The 27,497-nt window shown below is 41.4% G+C and overlaps 2 protein-coding genes across 3 annotated transcripts in view; one reads left to right on the top strand and one right to left on the bottom strand.

The window, feature by feature from the left end:
* TMEM163 (transmembrane protein 163) overlaps window positions 1–27,497 on the top strand; it is a 308,243-nt gene that overhangs the window by 172,751 nt on the left and 107,995 nt on the right. The gene's annotated exons all lie outside the window — the stretch shown is intronic.
* On the bottom strand, window positions 17,563–17,946 carry LOC119544919 (activated RNA polymerase II transcriptional coactivator p15-like). Its single transcript, XM_037850483.1, has one exon. It carries the CDS (start codon window positions 17,944–17,946, stop codon window positions 17,563–17,565), a length of 384 nt encoding a protein of 127 aa, XP_037706411.1.

Genomic DNA, 27,497 nt, shown 5'->3' with positions numbered 1-27,497 from the left:
CTAATAGAGGAACTTGACTGAGCTTAGAACTAACCATTGACTCCATGCTAACAGTTCCACTCCTTTACCTTTGTAAATTGTTTTTGCCTATACTTGTTATCAAAATAATAATGCCATCTCTCCTCCTTTCTGCTTATACTTGCTATTGAAGATGGTAATGACTCCATCTCCCCTTGTTTGAATCCGTAAAAACCTTGAACTCCTTAGACTCAGGAGAAAGATTTTTGGGCTGCTAGGCCATCTCTCCTGCCTCATGCCTAGCAATAAACTCTTTGAAATAACCAATTCCTGAGACACGGAGGTTTCAAAAAGAACAGTCATTATCAGAGAACTCACTGCTTTTGTCCAGTGTCAGTATGGTTTTCAATCTATTGATAAACTGGAAAATTTTATGATTAATCCTTGTATGGGAAGCTCTTAGGGGAAGAGGTGCCCCTTTTGGATACATAATACTAGTCTCTTGAAAGGGCGTGGGTGGTGCTGGGGGTTGGCAGCTGTAGAACAGTGGGGTGCAATGTGTGAGCCCCACGTTCCCTCCCACTCCAGGAGGCCTGAGTCCAGAGGTCTGTCCCTCCAAGTGCTCCACCTACTAGAAGCTTCTGCTCCTTTTGATCTCCTTTGGGAATAATTGAACCATCCTCTTTCTTTTTGTGATGGTCTCTCCAGACAATCTGGAGCCAGAATGGAGGTTCATATCTTTGTGGTGAAGAATTTGAGGAGGAGGGAATAGTGAAAGTTAAATTTGAGGAATAGAGAAGTGTCTTTTTATTTCTCCCCTCTGAGAACATAGTCAGCTGCTCTTGGCTGTGGTTGTGGGAAAACTGTTGCTTTGTATGCACACACACACACACACACCGCAAACAGTTATTTATCCACTTGGGCCATGAACATTTTCATGATCAGAATTGCCGGCACCTCCTCCCGGGCTCCGGCTCTCCCTGGGCTCTGGGGACACTGCCTCCTACCCTTGTCCCTCCAGACCTAGGAGAGAAGCCAGCTTCCCACCTTTATGCTTTTCTGGGTGCCTCGCCCTCCCAGCCTTGCTCCCTTAACCCTTCAAGTTAATGTAAGTTACTGTCTCTTCATTTGAGCCCGCCAGGACCCTGCTCGAGACAGAGGATTCTTGAAGGAAGGAAAGGGACCATCTAAAAGAGATGATTTGTGTCATTGAGAGAGAACATGGATTTGGGCTCCAAGAGGAGCTGACTGACAGTTCTTGACATATATATCTTTCTCAATATGTGTATGTGTATGATATACGTGTCTCTATTTCTATCAGCTCATAGTAAATGCTGAGAAAATGACATCTGCCTTCATTAAGTTCAGGAGATACTTTTTGGGTACCTGTTCTTTGTCACCCTCTTTGCCTAGCCCTGGAGTGGGGCTGGGAGAGGGGTTTACAAATAGGAATGAGACAGCTGTGACCCTTAGGGAGCTTCCAGGCCAGAGGAATCAGAACATGAAACAGTAGTTTGTATGGTGTGCCAGTTTGAGTATATTATGTCCCCCAAAACACCATTATCTTTGATGTAATCTTGTGTGGGCAGATGTATCAGTGTTGATTAGATTGTAATTCTTAGAGTGTTTCCATGGAGATGTGCCCCACCCAACTGTGGGTGATAACTCTGGATAATTTCCATGGAGGTGTGGCCCCACCCATTCAGCATAGGCCTTGATTAGTTTACTAGAGCAGTATATAAGCTCAGACAGAAGGAGCGAGCTGCTACAGCCAAGAGGGACACTTTGAAGAATGCACAAGAGCTGAGAGAGGAGCTGCAGTTTACAGAGACATTTTGGAGACAGCCTTTGAAAGCAGACTTTAGCTCCAGAGAAGCTAAGAGAAGACAAATGCCCCAAGATCAACTAAGAGTGACATTTTTGAGGAGCTGAAGCCTAGAGAGGAACATCCTGTGAGAAAGCCATTTTGAAACCAGAACTCCTGAGCAGACACCAGCCACGTGCCTTCCCAGCCAAGAGAGGTTTTCTGGACACCATTGGCCATCCTCCAGTGAAGGTACCCGATTGTTGATGCCTTATTTTGGACACTTTATGGCCTTAAGACTGTAACTGTGAAACCAAATAAATCCCCTTTTATAAAAGCCAATCCTTTTCTGGTGTTTTGCATTCTCACAGCATTAGCAAACTAGAACATATGGGATGTGACAATGCCTAGATAAAGGTACTTGAAAGGTTTAGAAGGCATTGGCTGTGCAGCATGTCAGCAGGAAGTAAATATATTAGCATCTCCATTTAATGACACATCCATGTAGAAGATTTAAAGTGTGTTCCCACTTCCCATTCTCAGATACAGTTGACAGCAGGGGAAGGAAGGGATCCCTTTGCATCAGAGCAGTGCAGGTGAGCCTGTGTGCAAGGCATGGGGTTTGCCCTTTCTGTTTGGAACTTGAAAATGTCTGTGGATGCCTTAGACTTTGAAAAAGGTATAACCTCTTCTGGTCCACAACCCCTTAGCTTTGTAAGCAGAGAGGTCCTGGAGAGGCCAGGCCATTATCTGCTTCTCCTGCTGTTTCTTTTTATTTTGGGAGACCTTTCTTTCCTGCAAAGAAAACCTGACCTCTGAGAGGCATTCTGCCTGATTGGTAGCGTCCTGCTGGGCCATTTGCTCAAGTGGAAATTCTTACTGCTACTTGATGGGTGACTCTGATGTGGGGGGAGAGGACGGTGCAGGCTTATTTTGCAAGCTGAAATTAAGCCTTTGTGGGTCAAGCCCTTATAATTGGGATTCAGCTTCTGCAAAACAGGCTACAGAGGCCCCTATGGGCATTTTGTTTTCCCGATTTAGGGCATAGTGAGAGAGATAACGATATAACAGTAACAGGTTCTTATAATGACTAAAACCTCTGTAGAATTTCACAGGCAGGTCACAGTCCCCAGCTTGATTTTTAGCATCTTTCTCCTGAAGATCTCCAAGAGTTTTCAGCATCCTCATGTCCCCCCGTTCTTCCTTTGTGTACACCCCCCTCCCCACTTAGCTCACCAGTCAAGTACTCTCACCTCAGGGGCTTGTCCTTGGACACTGTTGGTGCCCCCTTTCCCCCGAAATTCCTCCTTCCGCTGACCACCAGGGCACCAGACCTTCAAGTTCTCCTCTTATAGTTCCCAAGTTTCCTTTCTGTGGTGGTTTGAAGCTGTATGTACCTCAGAAAAACATGTTCTTAGGTCTAATCTTTCTTGTGGGTGTGAACCCATTGTAAGTAGGATCCTTTGATGAAGTTACTTCAGTTAAGGTGTGGCCCACCTCATTCAGGAAGGGTCTTAATCCTATTTCTGGAATCCTTTATAAACGGAATGAATACAGAGTGAGCGAAAGAGAAGGCCATGGAAGAAAGAAGCTGAAATCATTGAAACCCGGAAGAGAAGGAAGAGACCAGCAGACAGCACCATGTGGCAGAGGAGCCAAGGATCGCCAGCAGCTGTTCTCCAGAAGAAAGCATCATCTTGATGATGTGTTGATTTGGACATTTTCTTGGCCTCAAAACTATAAGCTAATAAATTTCCATTGTTTAAGCCAACCTATTTCTTAATATTTTCTGGGGCAGCCTAAGAAACTAAAACACTCTGCTTTTTTTACACCGACTTTTCCATCTGCCCAGATCTCAAGCACAGACGGTCCGCCAGGTCCTTTCTCATCCTTCTCTCCCTGGAAAACTCCTCCCCATCCTCACCCCTCGACTCCCCCCTGGACCCTGAATTGCTTCAATTCAGGCTGTTCTCTCAGTCTCTGACACTCCTCTGTTGAGATCCTACCTATCTTATCTTCAAACTACAATTGTCTTTGAAAACTTTGTGTTCTCTCCCAACAAAACCAGACCCCAGGGCTGCTGTATCAAAACTATTCTCCTTCCAGGGAGTGGGCAATGCCTCTGTGTGGTGAGAGATGTTTCACACGGGAATGGGAGGCAGAAGCCTGGGGACACTGCCTGTGTGTCTGTCTCCCCCACTACCCCACAAGCCGAGGAGCAGAGATTGTTGCTGTATCCACTTCTGCGCCTGCAACCTTGACACCTAGGGGTCTTCGGAGAGTGTATGTTGAGTTGCAATGAAGGCAAGTGTGTGTGTTAGGCCAGGGATGTGGCAGGCAGCAGAGGGGGAATGGTTGTTGGGGAAGACTTTTTTTTTTTTTTTTTTTTTTTTAAATTAGAGAGGTAGGTTTACAGAAAAATCATGCAGAAAATACAGAATTCCCACATACCACCCTAGTATGGGTTGAATTGTCTCTCACCAAAATACATGTTCAAGGGCTCATTCCCCGTCCTGTGACTGTACCCTTATTTAGAAATAGGGTCTTTGAAGAGGTTATTAGTTAAAATGAGGTCAAAGAGATTGAGAGGCCAGAGATTGAGTTATGCCACAAACCAAGGAATGCCAAAGATGACCAGCCACCACCAGAAGTCAGCAGGGAGACATGGAACTGATTTTTCCCAACAGACTTTAGAGGGAACCTTGCCAGTGCCTTGATTTTGAATTTCTAGCCTCCAGACCTGCAAGACAAAAATTTCTGTTGTTTTAAGCCAAAGAGTTAGTGGTACTTTGTTACAGCAGCCCAATTAAACTCAGACAGTGGTTCAGATAGAGTCATATCCAGAACGGGTCCCATTCTGTAGATGAAAAGTCAAGGCCAAGCCTCTTTACGCATTATCCCAGCTATCCAAACTTGTGCTGTATGATGATTTCCTTCCTCTTGATTCTTCTCCTCAAAGCTGTGCTGAACTAAAATTCAGTCCAAGTGGGCGACAACTTTCCACTGCCCTTCCTTCCACTCGCCCTCCTGTTCTGCATGTTGAGGACCCCCACTCAGGCCCCTTTTCCCCAGGAGCCTGACATACCTGGGCCAGCCTTGCTCAGCCACGGGGTGTCTTTGTGCTTGTTAGAAAAAGGCTCCTTTCCTCTGTGTGGGTGAAGCCTCATGCCAGGGTACAAGACTGACGGCCTGGCTTTCAGCACCCACTCAACCCCTTGGCTGGAAGCTTTTGGGCAGTGAACAGCCTAAAAAACTGTACCTGGCACTTAGCTTCAAACTGAGCTGTCCTGCAGTCTGTTCTCTTCTGTAGCCGGGGACGCTCAAAAGCATGTGGGTCCTGTTACTAGGTAAAATGATTTTGGTCTTCAGATAATATCTTAATCTAAATGGGTATTTTTAAAAATTTTCTTCAATAACACTGAAGGACCCTGACAATGCTAAATAATTTGGGGGAAGGTGACATTATTTGAATGCATTTTCTCAAATTTTTGGTATAGTCTTTGGCTTGGCTCAGTTTGACTCTCTTAATGCTTGACCTTTTTTCCCTTACAGACATGCAGTTTGCCACTTTTGTTTATTTTTATTGTGTGTTCACCCACTCCATCTCCTTCTCCTAAGTTATCAGGGTTTGCTTCCTCACTGTTTGGTAATGTGGTTTATTTCTCATTCCTTATTGCTGCCTTGGTTTATCAGTGTTTTCCTAGGGATTTTCTAATTTCCTAATTAGAAAAATAATTAAAAATACAAACTTTTGGGTGGTAACTGGAGATACCAGAACACAGGCCGCATAATCGTTGATGGCTCTCTGGGCAAGCTCTGTGCCCGGTGACCCTTGTGCAGTTCATCCCGAGGCTCCTTAATTAACAACCTGAGCCTTTTTAATGGAGGCGTAGCTGCAACTGGCTTTGCAAGGATAATGGCCAAATTCGAGCCAAAAGGCATTTCAAGTTTTGCAGGATGAAAGGACATAAGCCTTAAAACAGCCCAATAAACAAACTGTCCAAAATTTATGGGAACTAGAATCCCCTGGTTTATTGAATTAAGTTTTTAATTCCATTCTCTCATCTTTATGTATCATTGCACCTAACCCTCAAACAGCACGGAACTCTAAGAACCAATCTGTCTACATATTATCAAGCACTGTGAATTGGCCTTTATCTGTTTAAACCAAAGTTTCTTGGTCTTGGCACTGTTGACATTTGGGGTTGGAGAATTTTTTGTTGTTGGGGGCAGTCCTGTGCACTGAAGGATGTTTTGCATTATCCTTGGCCTCTACCCACTAGATTCTGGTAAAACTCTTCCCCCAAGATGTGACAACCAAAAATATCTCTAGACATTGCCTAAAAGCACAGTTGAGAAGTACTAGGTTATACCTTTCAGATACATCTTGAATGTCGCTTTCTAGACTGAGCCCCTTCTATCCAGCAGGTTTTATGATTTGACATGTATTTCACATTAGAATATGAAAAAATTCTCGTCATTTGTGTTTTTCCACTTGCTGGATTACATACAGTGAGAATGGGCTATGTAGAGAAAAGACTGGTCTTCTATGTTGGCATGCGTTTGCATCTGAGTGGTGTAATAATGATAACATGTTGGGAAGTCTGAATCTGTCTTCCCTGGCCGTATAAACAAGCCCCTAATTTTATTTTGGGCTGCACACACACACAGCTCACTTGGGAGCCGGATAGGCTGTAAGAGGTCCTGTGGGGGTCACTGTGGCTGGCCTGGTTGTGGGGCTGTGGAGCATGGGAGTCTTGGCCATGTTGGATCTTTGCCGATTCAAGCCTGTGTTGTACTTCTGGGTAACTGCTTATTTTTAAAAGGGAATGCATATAAATAGTATCTAATGTCATATGAAATCTCCTCTGGTGTGGTAATCATTTTTATTAATTTTCTAGTTTGATGAATATCAGCTCTTTGCAGTGTTATACAGACTCCCTGGTCAGACTGGTCATGAAGAGGAATTTATTTCAGAGCTTTAAGCACTTAAGGGTCTATGATAAGCATAAGGTCTTCCAAGCTCTGAGAGGCTGGGGTGGAAGGATAGCAAGATATATTAGGAAGGGCACGCAATTAAAAGTCAGGAGGTGAGGGCTCTGGCCCTGACTTTTAGACATATTGATGATGGGGCCTTGGTGAAGTTGCTTCCTTCTTTGGACTGCAGGGCCTTCTCTGTTAGATGAAGATGTTGGACTCGGGAGACCATCTCTGAGGACCCTTTCAGCTTAATTGAAAATGTATGATTTTAATTAAAGTGACGATGAGCTTGGTATTTTCATATATAATTTAATTTAGTTGGAAGGGTATCTATTTCCTAAGATAGTGGTAGAATATTAAAAATTACATGTATTCCATCAGTGACACTTTTGAACGATGGATATAATTAATGTTGCCATGGAGAATTTGTGGGTTCAGAATCAGAGCTGCCTTTGTGTCCCCTTTGTTTCCAGTCTCCACTCTGAGGGGTCTGACTTCCTTGGAAGATGTGGTTGTGTCCTCCTGATGGCTGAGGGTAGGGCTGAAAGCATTTTCCATTCTCTGTGAATTAAGAAACCTGGGTGCTACTTCTAGCTTTGCCATGTGATTTTGGGCAAGTGACTTCAGCTCTCAGGGCTCAATTCTCTCTCTAATGTGAGGAATCTAGCTTTGGTTCTGTGCAGGAAAAGTTGACCATCATGGGCCTGAGATTGCCTATCTTTAGGAAGGCCTGCTTCCCTACATTTCTCTGTATATCTCTGTCTGATAGGACTGCTCACTGTGTCTAAGCTGTTTGTACAAACAATGTAGTTTATGCTGAATGCCTAATTTCCTTCTGGGTGTCTGGAATTTTGCCAGGCAGAGGGTGCTGATGTGACCAGCCCCCTAATACAAACGCTGGGCACTGAGTCTCTAATGAGCTTCCCTGGTGGACAACATTTCTCCTGTGTTGTCACAGCTCGATGTGGGAGGAATTAAGCATCCCATGTGACTCTACTGGGAGAGGACTCTTGAAAGCTTGTGCCTGGTTTCCTATGGACCTTGCCCCAGGCACCTTTTCCCTTTGCTGATTTTACTTTGTAGCCTTTTGCTATAATAAATCTTAGCCATGAGTACTGCTAGATGCTAAGTCCTGTGATTCCTTCTGAGGAATCACTGAACCTGGAGATGGTCTTGGGGAGCCCTGGCAGAGATCCTTTAAAAACCTCTGAAAATCTATAATTATAGGTTGAAACCTTTAGACTTTTTTTTTTTTTCCTGAGTAAAAATTGTTTGAAAACGTTAGGCTTTTTCCCCCTAAACTTGGTAGTGGGGAAAAAGGTCATGTCGGCTGAAAGGGGGAAGTGATTGCCAGAAGCCTTCCTGTCCCGAGGTGGCTAGGAGACTTCTGCTTCTCATTGTAAGAAAGTGAATGCAGATGACAAAGTGAGACAGTAACAGGCAGTACCATTTCAGCCATTATCCCATTAGCTGTCTAGTTTATATATTGGTATGTCCTTCTATGTTGAATTGGATGTAATTGGATTTTTAGGACTGAGGCTACTTAAAATACTCAAGGGGAGCTTATTGTTTTTGGAGCTCCTCATGTGAATTGGTTCCTAATTTATCTTGGAGTTGATGGCAATGTGGATGGGAAAGTAGTATGAGCCTTAGCATCGAGTATTCTGATTGAAAAAGACATAACATATGTTGTAATAACAAATTACAACAGGTGTTTTAGTTCCAAGCAATAGAAACCCCTCATATTAGCTGAAGCAAAATAAGTGAGAACATTTTACAACATGTGACTGGCTGGATCCATGGGCTAAAATGATGCTGTCCTAATATTCTTTCTCTCCCCCCTTCTCTCCGCTTTCTCCGTGCCAGCTTCATTCTCAGGCTATCTGTCTGCAGGTGATTGGTGCTGAATTGTCCCCAAAGGGCCCTTAGCCCTTGTAGCTTGGACCCCAAAGCCTTAAACTTACACGTCTAAGGAACTCATTTGAAAAATCCTGAGGTAGATGGGACAACCATGGCACAGAGTTTAGAAACATTCAGATCACTGTCCTTACTCCTAGTTGTAAGTTATTTGTCAGCATTGAATAGAAATAAAGCTGATCCTCTCAGGGAAGAATTATTGTCACAGAGACAGGAAAAGCCATGACTCCTTATTTTAATTTTTTTTCGGGACATCAGCACTGATTCATCTTGGATTTATAGCTCAATATCACAGGAAATGGTCCCGGTTCAAGTAAAATGCCAACAGCATAGCTCTCCATCTTGAAAATCCTATCAGCACTCAATCCAGGCTATTCATAGCGACATAACAAGCTGTACACAGATCTTGAGCATAATTACATCAAGAAGCATCTATAATTTCACTTCTGAGGGTGTGTCTTCCATATTCTTGTGACCAGTTCCCGGGGCTTGTGGTATGAAGTTGGGTTGGTTGGATGATGGACCTGATGTCTTTGTTTTCTTGGCTCCTGTATTCTCCTGACTTTGGAATGCTCACAGAGCATACATACAGTTGATGCATTTATTGACTTAGAAACCATACCTAGGGTTTCTTTCCTTTGTTCTTGTTTCTGCCTATGTGTAGGATATAAAGACACATGCTCAAGGTTAATGAAAGTCAGTGATACTTTACTGAAATATTATAGATCTGGGGTACCCCACAATAACATCAGTCAATACAACCTTTCAAGTAAAGTGAGCTTGTTTGTTAAATAAATTACCTTATTCTATTATGACTCTTATTTGAGTCTAGCTTTTTTTTTTTTTTTTTTTTGTGAAGTGAGAAGAATGTTAAGGTTATGCAATTAACTGGCTCAGATTTTATGGCAACTTTAACAACGAACAGGAAAGTTCTCAAACCCTAACAGAGGAGATGATACAGCCAATTAGAGACCTGACCTTTTTAAGTATTGCAAAATATGTTTTTGACCTCCATATCTACCCAGTGAATGTCCAGGATAGTCGTATCATTGAAAATAATTTGCATTTCTTCCTTTCCTCTTGATTCTCCATTAGCTTCTTCCCCAACTTGGAAAAAAAAAGGTTGTTTTTGTTTGTTTGTTTGTTTTGCGAATGGGAAGGGTGTTTTCTTGAGGATTTTAAATTTTGGGAAATCCCTGACTTTTTTTTTTTAATACTATTTAGTGGACTTTGACAAATATTGGATCTTAAATTTGTAACTTAGCATAATTTGAGATTAAGCCCAGGTAATCTAAAAATGCCTGCAACTGAAGTCTCCATATGCACAAGCTCTTTGCAGCCAAATCCAGTATGAGTTTATGATAGAAAGCAACTACATAATATCTGATCCACAGCAGCCATTTCCAAAATGGTTAGACTTCTTTCCTTGGTTTTAGCACATGAACCTCTCTCTGCTCCTGTCTTGGAACTGTATGCAGGTACACACACACAGTAAGAAAAATCAAAGCTTACAAAGAAGATACAGTGGAATGAAAGTATCTTTTCAAGCTCACGTTCTCAGCCCCTTTATCCTGATTATCCAGTTTTATCTGCATATGTATATATTTATTTCTGTATACATACAAATGCAAGATTTAATAATCATGCTGCTAATTACCTTGCTTATTTAACTTACTATATTTTGTAGTATTACTAATCTCTGTTTCTCAAGAGCATAATAATATAGTAGGGGTAAACTGTAATTTATTTACTTACTCCCTTATTAATTGATGCCTAAATTATTGATACTTTCCTGTCATAAATCTGTAGCAAACACTGTCATATGTATTTTTTCTGTAGCTGTGCCAGTACAAGGATAGAATACATTTCTCAAAGTAGAACTGCTGTGTTCAAAGGATGTGTATCTTACATTGTGATACATGTTTCTAAGCTACCATTTAAGAAGGTCATCTGTTTGACATTGAATGAGAAGATTTGTTTTCCCAGTGTTCAGCATTTGTGACATTCTAATAGGTGAAAATGGAATTGGTTTTAATTTTTTTAAACTTAATTTTAAGGTCTTTTGATGATTATTGGTTGTTTTAAATTCTTCTGATATTGCCAGTTCATGTCCTTTCTTCACTGATCTTTTAGGCTTTGGGACTTATGAGAAACCCTTCTCATGCCCCCTCCCCGTTACAACTCCCTGCCCCAGGGATAGTAACCACTATCCTGAATTCTACCACCATAGATTGCTTTGTCTGTTTTTGAACTTTATACAAACAATCATGTACAGAGTATCCAACGGATGCTTTTGTGTTTTCTTTTTTTTCTTAACATTATTTTAGATTCTCACATGTGGTTGCACGTACCTGTAGTTTACTTATCATCATTGTTGTTCAGTATTCCGTTGTATGAATATACCACCAATTTATTTATCTATTCTACTGTTGGTGAACGTTTGTATTGTTTCTGATTTTGACTATAATGAATAATGCTGCAGTGAATATTCTTGTATCTTAAGTATCTTTTGATATCCAAATGTATGCATTTTTGTTGGATATACTTCTAGGAGTGGAATGGTTGGGTCATAAAATATGATCAGCTTGTTTAGACACTGACAACCAGTTTTCTAAAGTGATTTTAATACTGTACGCTAATAATCACTGGCAGTTTTTGAGAGGTCCAGTTATACCACATTTTCACCAACCTTTGACATCATTAGTCTGTTTCCTTTTAATGCAGTTTAATTTGCTGATCTTTCCCTTTACAGTGAATGCTTTTATGTCCTGTTTAACGAATCTTTGCCTTTCCCCAAGATTATGAAAATAGTCTCCTATATTGTATTTTAGATAGTCCCTATGTTATCTTTTACTTTACATATTTAAATCTAAAGTTCATCTGGAATTATTTTTTTGTGTATGATGTGAAATAAGGTCAAAATTCAGTCATTTCAAGCTGAACACAGAATGCCCATATGACCCGGCAATTCCACTTGGAGGTATATACTCAAAAGAATTGAAAACAGGGACTCAGATGGATATTGGTGCACCAGTGTTCATAGCAGCTTTTTCCACGGTAGCCAAAAGGTGGAAGCAACCGAAGTGTCCATCAGCAGATGAATGGATAAACAAAATGTGGTATATAGACATAGTGAAATATTATTGAGTTTATTCAGCTATAAAAAGGAATGATGTTCTGATCCATGTTACAACATGGATGAACCTTGAAGACATCATGTTGAGTGAAATAAGCCAGAAACAAAATGGACAAATAGTATATTGAACTTCATAAATCAAGTGACCATATGTGTGGGGATATATTTTTTTCTATGGTGCTTTTGTCTATCCTTGTGCGAATACCATTCTGTCTGAATTACTAAAGATTTGTAATAAATCTTGTATCTGGTAGTGACTGCCTTCCAGTTTTTTGATTGTTGTTCAGAATTGTCTTGGCTATTCTCAGCTCTTTTCATTTCCACAAAACTTTGGAATAAGCTTATCAATTATGTCACAAGAAAGCCTGCTTGAATTTTGATTGACAATATTGCCTCCCAATCCATGAATGTGGAATATATATCCCCTTTCATATACAGTATTTAGTCTTTAATTTCTCTCAATAATGTTTTATGATTTTTCTAGGTAGAGGACTTGCACAATTTTCATTAGTGTATTTCTAGGTATTTGATTTTTATGCTATTGTAAATGCTATCATTTTGAACTTGCATTTTCTTACTGCTTATGAAAAGTATAGAAATGTGACTGATATTTGTGTATTGGCTGTGTGTCTGGTGGCCTTCTGAATTCGCATCTTAATTCTCTTCAGTTCCCTGGTTCTTTTGTCTATCTGTTTGCCAGCGACACTGAACTAATAATTGCAGCTTTATGTGGAGCTGGGGTGTGAAGGGCATAGCATGCAGCTTTAATGTGATATCTTTTCTCAAGGCACTTTATACCAAATTTAGTAGTCTACCTTGAGGGACATGTTCCTGCCTTGTGAGCAAGAGAACATAGCATGACCCACAGTGGAACCTCTGCTTCCCTCATTGACAATGTCATCAATTTCCAACTGCCTGATTCCTAAACCAGTGGCTGTCTGAGCAACTGATCATTTGGCTTCACCTGCCTTGGTTCACTAATATGTGGAATAAAGCAAATGCTGTAGCTCACCTCCAAACTTGCTATTCTATGTAAGGGGTAGTTGTTTGGGCTCTTGACTGTACCATCTAATTTTGAAATACTCTGAGCACTGCATAAGTTTTGATTGAGGTATGTATCAACTCTCAGCCTCTTCCTTAGCATGGTCTAAAATTTAATGTATTAGGTAGATATTCTTTAGAATTTAAGGTTTGAGGTTGGCCATTTCCTATTTGCTTTGATGACTGTGTTCTTTCTCCAGTTTTCTGTTCTTGTTGTTTGGTGGGTTTGAGAGAGAAGAGTGTTGGAGAGGGATCACAGAAAATCCTTCGGTCCACTATGTTTAACTTTTATTCCCTGAGTGACAGTGGTAATGGTCTTCTAATGACTTTGTTACAGCTCAAATGAGCAAATGTTTATTCAGTGCCATTTCTTTAAGCCATGTCTTTGGAGTCTTATTCATTGTATCCCTCTTCCTCAAAATATATGTTCTGTTCTTTAAAATGTTCCTTTGGCAGCTCTGTACACCAAAGAGGTAGAATGTGTACTATGGCCATTAGCAGTGACAGAGCAGTCAAAGCTTCTGGCCTTTGTAGTGCTTACATTGTAGAGGATGATGGGGTGCAGCAGCTGATGTACTATATTCATAAATAAGAAAATCAGTGTGTTAGAAGGTGATAAGTGCTCTGGATAAAGAAAATTTAGAACAGGGTAAGGGATGCTAGGATGCAGGAGCTCGGGCAGATTGCAGTATTAAATAGGGTGGCCAGGCTGTCTATTGAGGTGAAATTTGAGCAGAGACCTGAAGGAAATGAGGAAGAGAGACAATCAGATCTCTGGGTTAAGTGTGCTCCAGGCAGAAGGATGAGCCAAGAGGAATGCTCCTGGCAGGAGTCTACCTGGTGTGGGGAGGGCAGCAAGGACAGGGAGGAGGCTGGTGTGGCAGGAGTAGAATGAGCAAGGGTAGCTTTAGAGGTGGAGGTTAGAGCATGGGGGCCTTCCCTATTGTAAAGTCTTTGGCCTGTATGTGGAGTGAAATGAGTAGAAGTCTTCTGGCTACATGTGCACAATGGGCTAGAGGTAAAGGTGGAAGCAGGGGGGTTGGATCCAGGCAAATGATTTTGGTGGTGGCTTCCTTGTTAGAGATCTGAATGCAAATGGATCTTTCATTGCAGAGTAGTCTAGGACACTATCAAATGATACTCACTAACCTCCTCAAGCTGGCATGTGCTGAAGGTCACACAGGTTATTGTTGTTACAGGATTGGGAGAGGAACTGGATAGTCACTTTCTGTAACCAACAACCTCTTGATTTGTAAAAGGGAAAAAGAGAGACTTAGGATCACCCCTGAGGTTTTGGCAAGGATTACACTGTCCTTAGATGGGCAGAGCCCTGGAGGGTGGGTAGGTGGATAGGAAATGCTGACAGCCTGCCTGTTGGCAATTAATAACTCCCAGATTATCCACGGAACACAAAGAGATCTGGAAGAATGTTATAAGATTAGAGAAGCTGACCCGTGGTACAGCTTTTTGTAAATTACTATGAACCGGGCCTTATAATAGGAAACATTTCAGGCTACTATCCATGCAGTTTGATGCATGTTTACTTAGCAAGTATTTTGCTGCAAACTATGGATATGGAGATTAGACTGTCCTTTCTCTCAAGCTGCTCCTGGGCTAGAACCGGGGTCCTATACTCAAAGCCTTAGGGGCCAACTAGATGCCCACTGGAGCCAGGGAGAGGTAGGAGATGAGTGAGGGGGACTGGCTAGAATGCTGCAGGAGAGGTAGGAGCTGGAGTGAGCTGACAGCACAGACTCCATCCAATTGCAATGGTGGCCTCACAGGGCTCCCAAAGATACTGGCAGAAGGGATGGCCCTGGGCAAGCAGATCTGCCCAGATTTGGAGAGAAGCGAGAAATCCAGTTTTGTTTTTGTTTTGTTTTGCTTTTAAATGTGACGTCATCTGATTTAAAAAAAAAATAGCTAATTCTTGTATTTTAATAATACTGTGTTGGCAAAACAAAGACTTCTGTATTTTGTCCTCAAGGTAGCCCTTTTGCAAATTCTGTTATAGACAGGAAATAAAAGGTAAGTCTCAGTGATGTCATCAACGTGGTGAGGTAAGATATCCCCTGAAAAAGCCTACCCAGAGATTCAGTGAATCAAAGGACAAATCCCACTTGCTTAGAATTCTGGAAGACAGTAGAGACTAGAAAAAGACTCCACAAGTGCTGACTTGAAGAAAAAAATATATATATATCAGGCAGGAAATGTCCATCCTGGACCTGAGGGTCCTTTCTAGTTCCCCTCCCCCTCTCATGGTCCCACATGGCTCAGGCATCACTCAGAGGCAGCAGCCCAGCTCCTTCCCACCTCAGACAGAGGATATAGTGCCACTCACAGCAGTGGGTTAGAACCCCATGCATATCCAGGGACAGGGACCCAAGTCTGCAGAGACCCAGGTTGGAACACAAGTGCTGGGGAGTGCTGCATACAAAAGGGCCCTCAGATGGGGGGGGGGGTGGCGGGAAGAGAGAGAACTGCACTAGAATTGCTGGCAAGAAATGTTTTGACCTTATTCAATCCAGTTTTTGTTGGTGGGCCACCTAAACCCAAAATGGACTTTTTGGAAGTGATCCACCTTTCTGGGTTGACTCCATCTGGCTTGTCAGGGCAGGATACCCTAATAAGGAAGAAACAAGAAGCAGAAAAGCCTAATGTGAAAAAGGAAGGGGATTTAAACTGAACTGCTGTAAGATTGGATGGTTCCCAGAACTGAAAAGTGTACGGAAAATGGGGCACCCAGTGAGGGAGTGAATTTAAACAAATCATAGCAGGTGGGGAGAAAATTCTGCCTCCAAACAAACAGAACAGATCATGATTCCCAGGGAAGGAACAGAGGAAAGCAAGATTTTTCCTGGAGGTGAAACAATTGCACAAAAAATGCAATCTTAAAAATTACACTGCATATCCAGGGCAAGAACCAGATGAAGAAGAGATGAGAAAATCTGAACAGTTAAACACAGGCTGCACTTAAGGTCTAGGATAAGTTGGACCAAGTATCAAAGAAGAGCCTTAACACAAAGCTAATCAACAATAAAACCCTAACAAGAGGGAGAAATGGACCTTCAGAGTTAACTCATCAATAATCAGATAACTAGACATCAGCAAAAAATTACAAGCCGTACTAAGAAACAGGAAGATATAACTCAGTCAAGGGAACAAATTAAAACTTCAGAAGAGACAAAGAAGTTGGAAAAACTCATCAAAGATGTTAAAATAAACATCTTAAATCAATTCAAGGAGATGAAGGAAAATATGGATAAAGAGGTAAAGGATATTAAGACAATGTGAACATAAAGAAGAATTTGAAGGTATAAAAAGAATCATAACAAATTATGTGGATGAAAGGCACAATAGTAGAGATTGAAAATATACTAGATGCATGCAACAGCAGATTGAAACAGGCAGAAGAAAGAATCAATGAACTACAAGACAGGACTACTGAAATAATAAAGTCAGAAGAACAGGTAGAGAAAAGAGTAGAAAAAATTGACCAGTGTCTGAGGTAATTGAGTGACATCATGAAGTGTGGAAACATAAGCATTATGGGTTTCCCAGAAGGAGAAGAGAAGGGAAAAGGGGCAGAAAGAATATTTGAGGAAATAATGGCTGAAAATTTTCCAACTCTTAGGGAAGACATAAATATACATGTCCAAGAAGCACAGTGTATTCCAAACAAAAGAAATCCTAATAGACATACTCTAATGTCAAATGCCAAAGATAAAGAGAGAATTCTGAAAGCAGCAAGAGGAAAGTGATTCGTTACATACAAGTGTTCTTTGATAAGACTAAGTACTGATTTCTCATCAGAAACCATCGAGGTGAGAAGGCAGTGGTATGATATATTTAAAGTACTGAAAGAGAAAAACTGCCATCCCCAAATTCTTTATCCAGCAAAACTGTCCTTCAAAAATAAGGGAGAGTTTAAAATACTCACAGATAAACAGAAACTGAGAGAGTTCATCAACAAAACCTGTCCTACAAGAATTACTTAAGGGAGTTGTGTGGGTGAAAGGAAAAGACAGGAGAGAGTGGCTTGGAGTAGTTGAAGAAAGGAAGATCATCAGTAAGGGTAACTAAAAGGGCATCTAAAAAACTCAATAGTACTGTATCCTCAGTATACAACTCTTTTTTAATTCTTATAAGAATCAGAATACACTTGAACAAGAAAAAGGCGTATTTCCAGATAATAGATGTAGAAAATATAAGGTGGTGAAGTGGGACAAAAACAACATAAAGAGGGGAAACAGAGTAATATAGAATCAGAGAATCTGATGCTATTGAAGCTAAGTTGGAATCTTTTCAAATTAGTAGGTTATAGATAAAGATTATGTAATATAAACCCCAGGGTAATCACAAAGAAAGTATTTTTAAAATATACAGAAACAGAAGTGAGAAAGGAACCAGTCAAACACATTGCAAAAGGTCAACTATATGGAAAAGAGTTTGCAATAATTAACAGACAAAAAACAAGATGTGACATATAAAAACCAAAGGACAAAATGGCTGAAGTAAGTATTGCCTTTAAGGTAATTAACACTGAATTTTTTTTTTCACTCAGAACACTTTTAATAATGTACATTAAAAAAAAGTATTCACCTTACAAATTGTTCTGCAATCCAAATATACATTAGCTTGGAAAGCAACGTTTCGAAAACAAAAGCCAATGTGAAAAGACAGATTAAAACAACTAGAACAGTACAGGTTTTATATGGCTCTGATTTTACAGTTTTCTTTCTGCATCATCAATGTCAGAAATCTGTTCCTTCAGCTGGCTCCGTTGCTCAGGATTTAAGGAAATACATTTCCTTCCTGGCTTCATTTCACCTTCTGGATCCATCCAATATTCTCTAATGTCAATTAGGACTTTCCCTTTAAAGTCCCGAACTCTGACATACCTCATTTTTCCAATCTGAAACATGTTATCATCTCTGCTGCTGCTGCTCTGCTTGGAAGATGGCAGTGCTCTTGAGGTTTCACCAGTCTTTTGCTTCTTTACAGGTTTTTCTGGAGTAAGTTGCTTTTTCCTCTTTAACTTTTTGTCGACTTCACTATCAGAATCACTGCCAGATGAGCTTGAAGAAACAAGTTCTTTTGATTTAGGCATTGCTCCGCTCCTGCAACCAAACGGCCGCCTGCTCGCTCGCTCTCTCGAGACTCAACACTGAATGTTAATGGCTTAAACTTGCCAATCAAAAGACACAGATTTTTCAGAATGGATTAAAATAAAAACATGATTCAACTATGTTGTTTACAAGAGACTTACCTTAGACCCAAAGATGCAAATAGGTTGAATGTGAAAGGATGAAGAAAGATATTCCATGCAAATAGTAACCAAAAAAACATTGGGTAGCTCTACTGATAACAGACAAAATACTGTCAAAAGCTGTTATAAGAGAAAAAGAAGAAAACAATATATTAATAAAAGGGGCAATAAGAAATAATCATAAGTACTTATGCATCTAACCAGAGTGCTCTAAAATACATGATTGATTACATGATTAAAATCACAGAACTAATGGCAGCCTTAATAAGATGGGTGTGATTTTTAGTATTGTAGTGAGGTATAGGTGACATTTAGGTTCAAGTCTAAGCTACTGCACATTTCAGGCCAGGCCCATTTTGGTTAGATCCAGTTTTGGTTCTCCATATAACTTTGGAATTGGGGTGGGTTAGTTCTGGGATGGCCCAAGGCCCTTCATTAATAAACATTAGGGGCTTTCTGTAATGATTACAAGACTCCAAAGTAAAAAAAACTGGATAAAATAGGTAGCGGCAAGGGTTAGTAACAAGGTTTTTACAATCACAAGGACATGAGATAAAGGCTATACGATCATCATCAGAGATCAAGCAGCTGGATTACATTTCAGAGATTTCAGGTATTTCCCTCTGTCTACTCTAACGTATCAGAAAGAAAAAAAGGAATATCTATATAATGACTCGGTAATCATAATCATACCTTAAATCCTAACTTCTCGGTTACACATTGACACAGAAAAGGCATTTGACAAAATTCAGCATCCTTTCTGTTAAAACACTTAGAAAAATAGGAATGCAAGGAAACTTCCTCAACATAATAAAGGTCATATATAAAAAGCCCACCACTAACATCATACTCAATAGTGAAAGACTGAAAACTTTCCCTCTTATATCTGGAACAGGGCAAGGATGCCCTCTGTCATCACTGTTTTTCAACTTGGCACTGTAAGTTCTAGCCAGGGAAGTTAGGGAAGAAAAATAAATAAAATGCATCCAGATTGGAAAAGAAGGAGTAAAACTTTCACTACTTGCAGATGACATGATCCTATAAATAAAAAGTCCTGAAAAAATCTGCAGCAAAGCTACTAGAGTGAATAAATGAATTCACCTATGTGGCGAGGTATAAGATCTACATGCAAAAATCAGTTGTATTTCTATACACTAGTCATGAGCCATCTGAGGAGAAAATTAAGAAAAATGTCCGTTTGTAATAGAAACTAAAAGAAATGTCTAGGAATAAATTTAACCAAGAGTGTAAAGGACTTGTACATAGATAAGTACAAAACATCATTAAAAGAAATCAAAGAAGACAAATAAATGAAAGGGTTTTCCATGTTCATGACTGGAAGACTAAATATTGTTAAGATGTCAGTTCTACCCAAAATGATTTACTAATTCAGAGCATTCTAATCTAGTTTCCAACAGCATACTTTGCAGAAATGGAAAAGCTAATTATCATATTTGTTTGGAAGGGTAACAGCCCCAAAGATCCAAAAACATCTTGAAAAAGAATGAAGTTGGAGGACTCAGACTTACTGACTTTGAAGCATATTACAAAGTTGCAGTGGTCAAAACTGCATGGTACTGACACAAGGATAGATACATCAACCAATGGAATTGAATTGAGTATTCAGAAATAGACCCTACATCTATGGTCAATTGATTTTTGATAAGACTGCCAAGTCCACTCAATTGGGAAAGAATAGCTTCTTCAACAAATGGTGCTGAGAGAACTGGGTATCCATATGCAAAAGAATGAAAGTGGATCCCTATCTCATACCAAATAAAAAAATTAACTTGTAATGGATCAAAGACCTAAATATAAGAGCCAGAACCATAAAACTCCTAGAAGAAAAATATAGGGAAGTATCCTCGGGATCTTTTGTTAGCCAGTGGTCTTTTTGACTTTACACCTAAACCACAAGCAACGAAAAGAAAAAATAGATAAATGGGACCGCCTCAAAATTAGAAACTTTTGTGCATCAAAGGACTTTGTCACAAAAGTAAAAAGAAACCTTCTCAATGGGAAAAATATTTGGAAATCACATGACCAATAAGAGTTTAATTTCCAGAATATATAAAGAAATCCTGCAGTTCAACAATAAAAAGACAAATAACCCAGTAAAAAACCTGCTTAGGTCTTGAATAGACATTTCTCCAAAGAGGATATACAAATGACTAAAAAGTACATGAAAAGATGATTAATAACACTAGCTATTAGGGAAGTATCAAAACCACAGTGAGATATCACTTCACGCCTACTTTTATACCTACTACTACAAAAAACCCAGAAAATTATGAGTGTTAGGATATGGAGAGATAGGAACACTCATTCATTGGTGGTGGGAATGTAAAATGGTACAGCCCCTGTGGAAGACACTTTGTGGTTCCTCAGGAAGCTGTATATAAATTACCTATGATATGGCAATTCTGCTACTAGGTATATACCCAGAAGAATTTAAAACAGGGGTTCAAGCAGATATTTACACGTTAATGTTCATAGTGGTTTTTTTTGACAATTGCCAAAAGTTGGAAGCAACCCAAGTGTCCATCAACCAATGAATGGATAAACAAAATGTGGGTATATCTGTACAATGGAATACTATTCAGCAGTAAGAAGAAATGAATTCCTGATGTATGCAGAGACATGGATGAACCTTGAGGACATGATGTTGAGTGAAATGAGCAGACACAAAAGGACAAATATTGTATGATCTCTCTAATATGAACCAATTATAATAAGAAAACTCATAGAGTTAGAATCTAGAATACAGATTACCAGTGGATAGATCGGGGGTAGAGAATAGGGAGTAGATGCTTAATTTTTATAGAATTTCTATTTAGATTGATTGTACAGGTTTGGAAATGGATGGCGGTGAAGGTAGCACATTATTGTGAGTATAATTTACACTGCTGAATTATGTATGTGTGTGTAGATGAAGGGGGAAGTTTGGGTCGTGTATGTTACCGGAATAAAAGCTAGACGATAAAACGTGGGACTATATAATACAGTTAACCCTGTTGTGGATATTGGACTGGGGTTAATAGTATAAGAATGTTCTTTCATGAATTATAACAAATACATGACCCTAATACAAGGTGTTAATAATGTTACTGAGCAAGGACTGGCTGCCTGATACTCACTGAGGCCAATGCTATTACACTGGGATTTTGAGAAAAGAGAGTTTTAATGCACAGTTGACCAGAATGGAGACAGGAGCCCAGGCTCAAATCTGTGCCCTGATCTGAGAGTTAGGGAGATTTTATGGGAACGGGAGGTGAGAGTTGGGGACAGAAGTGTGGAGGTTTGATTCAGCATAGTCCAATTGATTAATTATAGAGCTGTCCATATGTGGTAGCGTGGATTTTAGGCCAGATCTTTCTAATTGAAGGACCTCTTGCCTTTGATTTCCTTCTGAAGTCTCCCTTTCCTTGTAGTCTTGGTTGAGAGAGGAGTGACTTCTTTTCCTGGTGTCTCAAAGATTGTCTAAAGGACAAGAGTCAGTGTTTTCTGTGCGTGCTCAGATGATATGACCTGTAGTTAAAACAAGCTCAGAAGAAAAGTTTACAGGAACAGAGGATATATCCACAAATTGTTTTTCCCTTCCCACAGTTTCAATCATAGGATGATATATGGGAAAAAATATCCCTAATATAAGCTATGGACCAAAGTTAATAGTGCTATTTTAATATTGTTTCATCAGTTGTTACATAGGTACCACACTAATGCAAAGTGTCAACAATAGGGTGCATATGGGAATGCTGTATTTTTTACATGATTTTTCTGTAAACCTACAATTCTCTAATTAAAACTAATAACTTTTAATGGGACATATTTCACAGGCCTGTGTATTAGGTGTTTTAAATGCAGTAATCCATGTGAATTGCTTCACACAGTGCCCAGAACATAGAATTATTCAATAAATGCTGGCTACTACTGTTAAAAAAAATACAATTATGAAAAAAGTGCTATCATCAATTGTTTCAAATGTTCCACACCAATGCAAGGTGGTAGTGGTGAGTGGTGTTTGTATTTTATGCATGATTTTTCTGTAAACCCATGACTTCTCTAATTAAAAAAAAAGTTTTTAATACATTAAAAAAAAAGTAACTCACAGTGCAGTGCTGCATTAAAGATGGGTAGTTTAGTGGGCCAAGCAGTAGTTTGGTTGCTTTTATTTTTCATACTGCTTTTTCCCCTTTCCCTTCAGGTGTGATTGCATTCAACATCCCTATCACTAATTTTTGTCGTACACTCTAAACTTGTGTTTGAGTGGTGGAGAGGTTCTGTTGAAGTGAGTTAGAAAGAAATTAACTAATTTGGGCCCCTCTTAATTTCACCCATTCTGCTGCTTCGGTCCTGGCAAATGTTAGCAACCTCCATCAGCCTCCGTCACAAGCATGGTTGGTGGAAAAATGGGTCCTCAAATTGGATTAGTGACATGGGGCTGTTGGTGAGGTTGTTGCCTGGTGTCTGAGTGATGGAGGCAGTCTAATTATAAAGTGGGATTGATTTATTAACAGAGCTTTACTGGTCTCATAATTTAGCAACTTGGAGGTGTTATAGGGCCTGGGGTATTGCTACGGAGTGCTAAGGTGCAAGATAATTGCCTGACTTGGAGAGAATGACAGATGGGTCCTCATTGTTGCTCTGAATCCAGCATGCAATTGAAATGGCATTCTTTGCTTAGTGTTGTTGTTGAGGGATCTCCGCATCGATCCTCGGTTGCCTTGCTGGCTTGCTCTCACCTCTCTGCACATTTCCAGGGCACTTTGTCTGAACCACAGCAGCCCGCAGCCCCTTTCTGGAAGCCTGCTTATTCAGCTGCCCAATTTGCGTTTAGCTTTCACCTAACAATGAATTGCCTTGGTCCCCTCCGTTTTCCAGCTGTCTTTCTGTTTGAGTTTGAGTTTTCAGATGATATTCTGGCCTGGGGTGAGTATGACTTAGTTAAAGAAGGTCTGCTCTTTAACCAGACCTGTATAAATATTTATTTAAGACTCCTGTAGGGCATGTGCTTCTGGGGGTGTAGCTGTTTTACCCCTTGACACATGAATGAAAATGGAGTGTAGAGCAAGCGAACACCAGGAAGGCAGGAGGTCCCTTAGATTGGAGTGAGGTTTTGCTTGCATTCCACACCCTGGCTTGCCTGGCCCTCCAGCATCCTCCCGTGAACTCTTTGGGGTCCTCTTCCCCCTCAGGTAGGTGATTTGGTCTAGAAAGATGGATTTCAGAACCTGAAAAGTAATAAAGACATGTATGGCCGTGTGCTTTTCTGTTAGCGAGAAGCACTTATGTGTGCACAATGAAGCCTCCTCCCAAATGTTCATCATAAATCTCGTTTCTGCTATTCTGTTTTAGACCTTTGGCTATATTTTTTGTGGTGGATAATTTTTTTTCCCAAGTAAAACGTATTTGTTTTTCTGATCTGAATGGCTATATATGATTGTTGTAGAAAATGTGGAAAATAGCAAAAAAAAAAAAAAAAAAAAAGTAGAAAGGAAAGAAATTGACTCAGACATCTCTGGTCCCTAAGTATTAACCACTGTTATCATTTTAGAGGAGTTTTTTTTCTAGTTTTCAATGCATTTTTTAAACATTGGACTGTAAAGTCTTTCATAGTCGCATACCCCATCTGTATCCTGCTGCTTTTATACATAAATTTTTGCTTAAAACAACGACATTTATTATCTCACAAAACTCGCCTCCTCTTTGCTTCAGCCAGAAAGGCCTCCAGGAGGCGCTTCTGCCTCAGGGCCTTTGTACGGCTGCTTCCCACTTTCTGGAAAGTTCTTCCTCCACATTCCTGCGTGGCTCATTCCAGGCAGGGCTGATTCCAGAGGTTCAGTCAATGCCGTCAGGGGTTGTTTTGTCTTATCTGTAATATCTGCTTTCCTCTGTGTCTGCTTTATTCTGAGGCAGCCTCTCCCCATGTGGGGCCACACTGTTACCTGCTGTACCAGGTATTCATCCAACCAGCTCTTCAGTCCCCGCTTAGAGAGACATCCCCCCAAAACCCAGGGAAGTTCTCACTGGCTCAGATTGACTTGTGCCCATCCTTGAGTCGTTAGCTTTGGCCCTGGGATAAGGACTGACTGGAGTGGGGAAATGGCATCTCACCCCAACCATCTAGTCCAAGAGGGGAGGCCTAGTTCCTCCCCCAGAGGAGAGTCACAGCGCTCCTTCCAGAATGGGGAATGGACGCTGGACGGGCCCCACAGGAAAGGTCTTTATCACATATGAACAGTTTAAGGATTCTGTGTCTTAGCAAAGAGGAAAAAGAAAACAGAGAGAAAGAGGAGCTGAGCTGCATCTTAAGCATGCACTTTTTGGTGTGTAAGGCCGGCCTGATCAAATGGCGATATTTACCTGCTCTCACCACAGTGGACTAAGGGGTGGGGAGGAGAGACCGCCGTGACTCCCCAGGAGCACAGTGAGGTTCCCATAGCCTGTAATGGCCATCGGCTCCCTGGCTGCACACTTTTGTTATGAGCAATGGAGACCAGTGCTAATGTGAGGAGGGGCAGAGAAATTCTTGAACATTTCCATAGCAGTGCTCTCCAGATAAATTTGGAGGCTGCTGACCATCAGGGGCTACGTTCCAGAGTGGCCACAAGTTGTTTGTGCCCCAGGCTCTGCTCCTGTGTGTTGACAGCCTCGGAGGAGCTCTGTGGCCCCTGCCTTGACCCAAGCAGCCTCGTCCAAGGGCTCTGCTTCACACTGCTTGCTTGCCTGTCTCTTCCCAGATGCTGCCAGCTTACAGCATAATTGCCTGAGGCCAAAAGGGTCGTGGCCTGCTGTCCACTGTTGAATATAGAACCTGCCTGAAAGGCTCCATCAGGCTTTTGTTAGGTCCGTGGTGGCTTCGAGCCATGCTCAGCAAGTGTCCCTGGGGTTCAGGGGGATCCTACCGCGTCATCTCTGCCATGGGTAGCTCGTCCTGGCCCAGGCCTGCTCTTCTCCAAGTGGAGCTCATTTTTAGCATGATGGGTATTGGAAATGTGTTGATGAAAACCCCCATAGCCTGTGGGGGCAGGGGATGTCTAAGCCAATTTGACCTTTTCTCTTGAGAGTTCATTCTTATCCCAGAATTAGGATGTGCCATGGAAAACAAAATAAAGTTAGTACTTGACACTTCAGAAATTTCTAGAACCCAGCTGACCTCTTTCATTTGGGTCCCGTGCTAATGACTATTGGCTGTTATTTAGTAGCAAGACCCGGGGAGTCAGCCACGTAGGGAGGCAGTGTTAGGGCCTTTCCCTGAACCCTTGACCCCCCATGAAATTTGTGGCATTTTCCCCCTTTCCATCTCATCGAGGAGATTAGATGGAGCCAATTCATAAGTAAATGACACATGTTAATCCTTCCCTTCTGTTAAGGGCTCTGGGTTAAACTGGAGCCCTCTCAGTATGTTTTCCTTGGTACGCAGGGGATGATGGAACCATATTCTGCTTGCGTTCTAGGTTACCACCTCCACTTGGCGTGCTTAACACATGCAGGACTTCCCAGCATAATCCTGAGAGTGCCTGTCATCCTGGACATTTGACTCTGAGTCAGGGCAACCCCACCATTCAGTGGCCGTACCCCTGTGTTTGCTTCCAGAATCTCTGAGACAAGACTCCTGATGCTCAACATACTGAAGTGAGAGACAACCACTTTAAAATCTGGCACCCACCCTATAGATGCCTGTTATTATCAGATAACTCCGATTAGAAGGTTTTAAAGTAATGGTTTATTGCTTGTAATTGTAACTTTCCAAAGCAGGTGGTCCTCGATGATGGTGCGTGGTGTGGTTTTCCAGCTGTGCCGTTTCCATGGGGTGGTGCCCAGGCTGGAAGCCCAGGTGGAGACAGGAGCAGGATCCCTGGTCTAGGCAGCTCTGCTTTTATGTACATTGTATTGGTCACCTGTGCACAATTTTACTAGAATGTAAAAAGGTTTCCACTGCTGATAAACAAAGTCACAAAAAGCCCCGAGCTGTTCTAAAAACATGGTTGTAAAGGGAAAAGCAGATTCTAGTTTTGACTTACCTCTATGAAATTTTATTATTCTTGGATAACAGTTACTCGGCACTTACTGTGGTCAGGCTCAGGGTTTTCTAGAGCATCTCAGAGCTCAGGGCAACCTACGAGGGATCAGTTGCCATTTTGCATGGCCAATGTGGCCCACGAGTTGAGGTTCTTCGGAAAGGTCCTGGGCCCCTGTCCCCATCACACTTGTATAGACTGTGAAAGCTACAGCAGGTTGCTGCACACAGCTGGCTCTGCCTTTCCCCTGTGCTGGGAGGGTGACAGCAAGGACAGTTGAGAAGCCCATGTCAGAACCAAAAAAGCTCAGGAATTTAATGGATTGTGTTCTGCACCACACAGCCTGAGGACTGGAACCTCGCTGAGTTTCTGGGAGGGCTGGGCAACATTGGGAAGCCGGTGGTTGTCTCTTGCCCTAGTGCTATGTTTACCCCGTTCTCGTCTCTCTGCTGCTTAGTCCCTATAGCAAACGGTGACCCATCCCAGCTCCGTTGTTCCCGAGTTCAAGTTCTAGCAATGTAAATTGACCAACTAGAAAATAAAACGTTCGGGTCCACATTGTGTCAGGTGAACCCTTGGTCCAGTCTGCTTGTGATTGCTGGACGTTGTGGACAGGGCAGAGAGCAAAAGGGAGATTGTGGTGCACTGAATGGGAGGTCAGATAGGGGTTGACCCCCTGTCCTAGTTTGCTAATGCTGCAGAATGCAAAACACCAGAGATGGATTGGCTTTTATAAAACGGGGATTTATTTTGCTACACAGTTACAGTCTTAAGGCCACAAAGCGTCCAAGGCAACACATCAGCAATCGGGTACCCTCACCGGAGGATGGCCAATGGCCTCCGGAAAACCTCTGTTAGCTAGGAAGGCAGCTGGCATCTGCTCCAAAGCTCCGGCCTCAAAACGGCTTTCTCCCAGGACGTTCCTCTCTAGCAAGCTTGCTCCTCTTCAAAACATCACTCCCAGCTGCACTCTCTTTCTTCCCCCCAAGTCAGTTCATTTATATAGCTCCACTGATCAAGGCCCACCCCGAATGGGCGGGGCCAAGCCTCCATGGGAACATCTCATCAAAATTATTTCCCACAGCTGGGTGGGGCACACTCCAAGCAAATCTAACCAACACCAAAACTTCTGCCCCACACAAGACCACAAAGATAATGGCATTTGGGGGACACAATACACTCAAACCGGCACACCCCCATTCTTCACCGCCCCCAAGGCCTCTCCTACCCCATGAGTTATCACTCATAACAGATGAACGAAGGACAGCCAGTGCTGGGAACAACCCACTTCAAAGTTCTGCTGACCTTTCTGTTGGAGGATGGATGATAGTTAAATATAACTTTTATTTGGACATTTGCCTTTATTAAGTC

The sequence above is a fragment of the Choloepus didactylus genome, chromosome 9 (genome assembly GCF_015220235.1).
Source record: "Choloepus didactylus isolate mChoDid1 chromosome 9, mChoDid1.pri, whole genome shotgun sequence".
Taxonomy (NCBI): Eukaryota; Metazoa; Chordata; class Mammalia; order Pilosa; family Megalonychidae; genus Choloepus; species Choloepus didactylus.
This window is presented reverse-complemented; position numbering and strand designations above follow the sequence as displayed.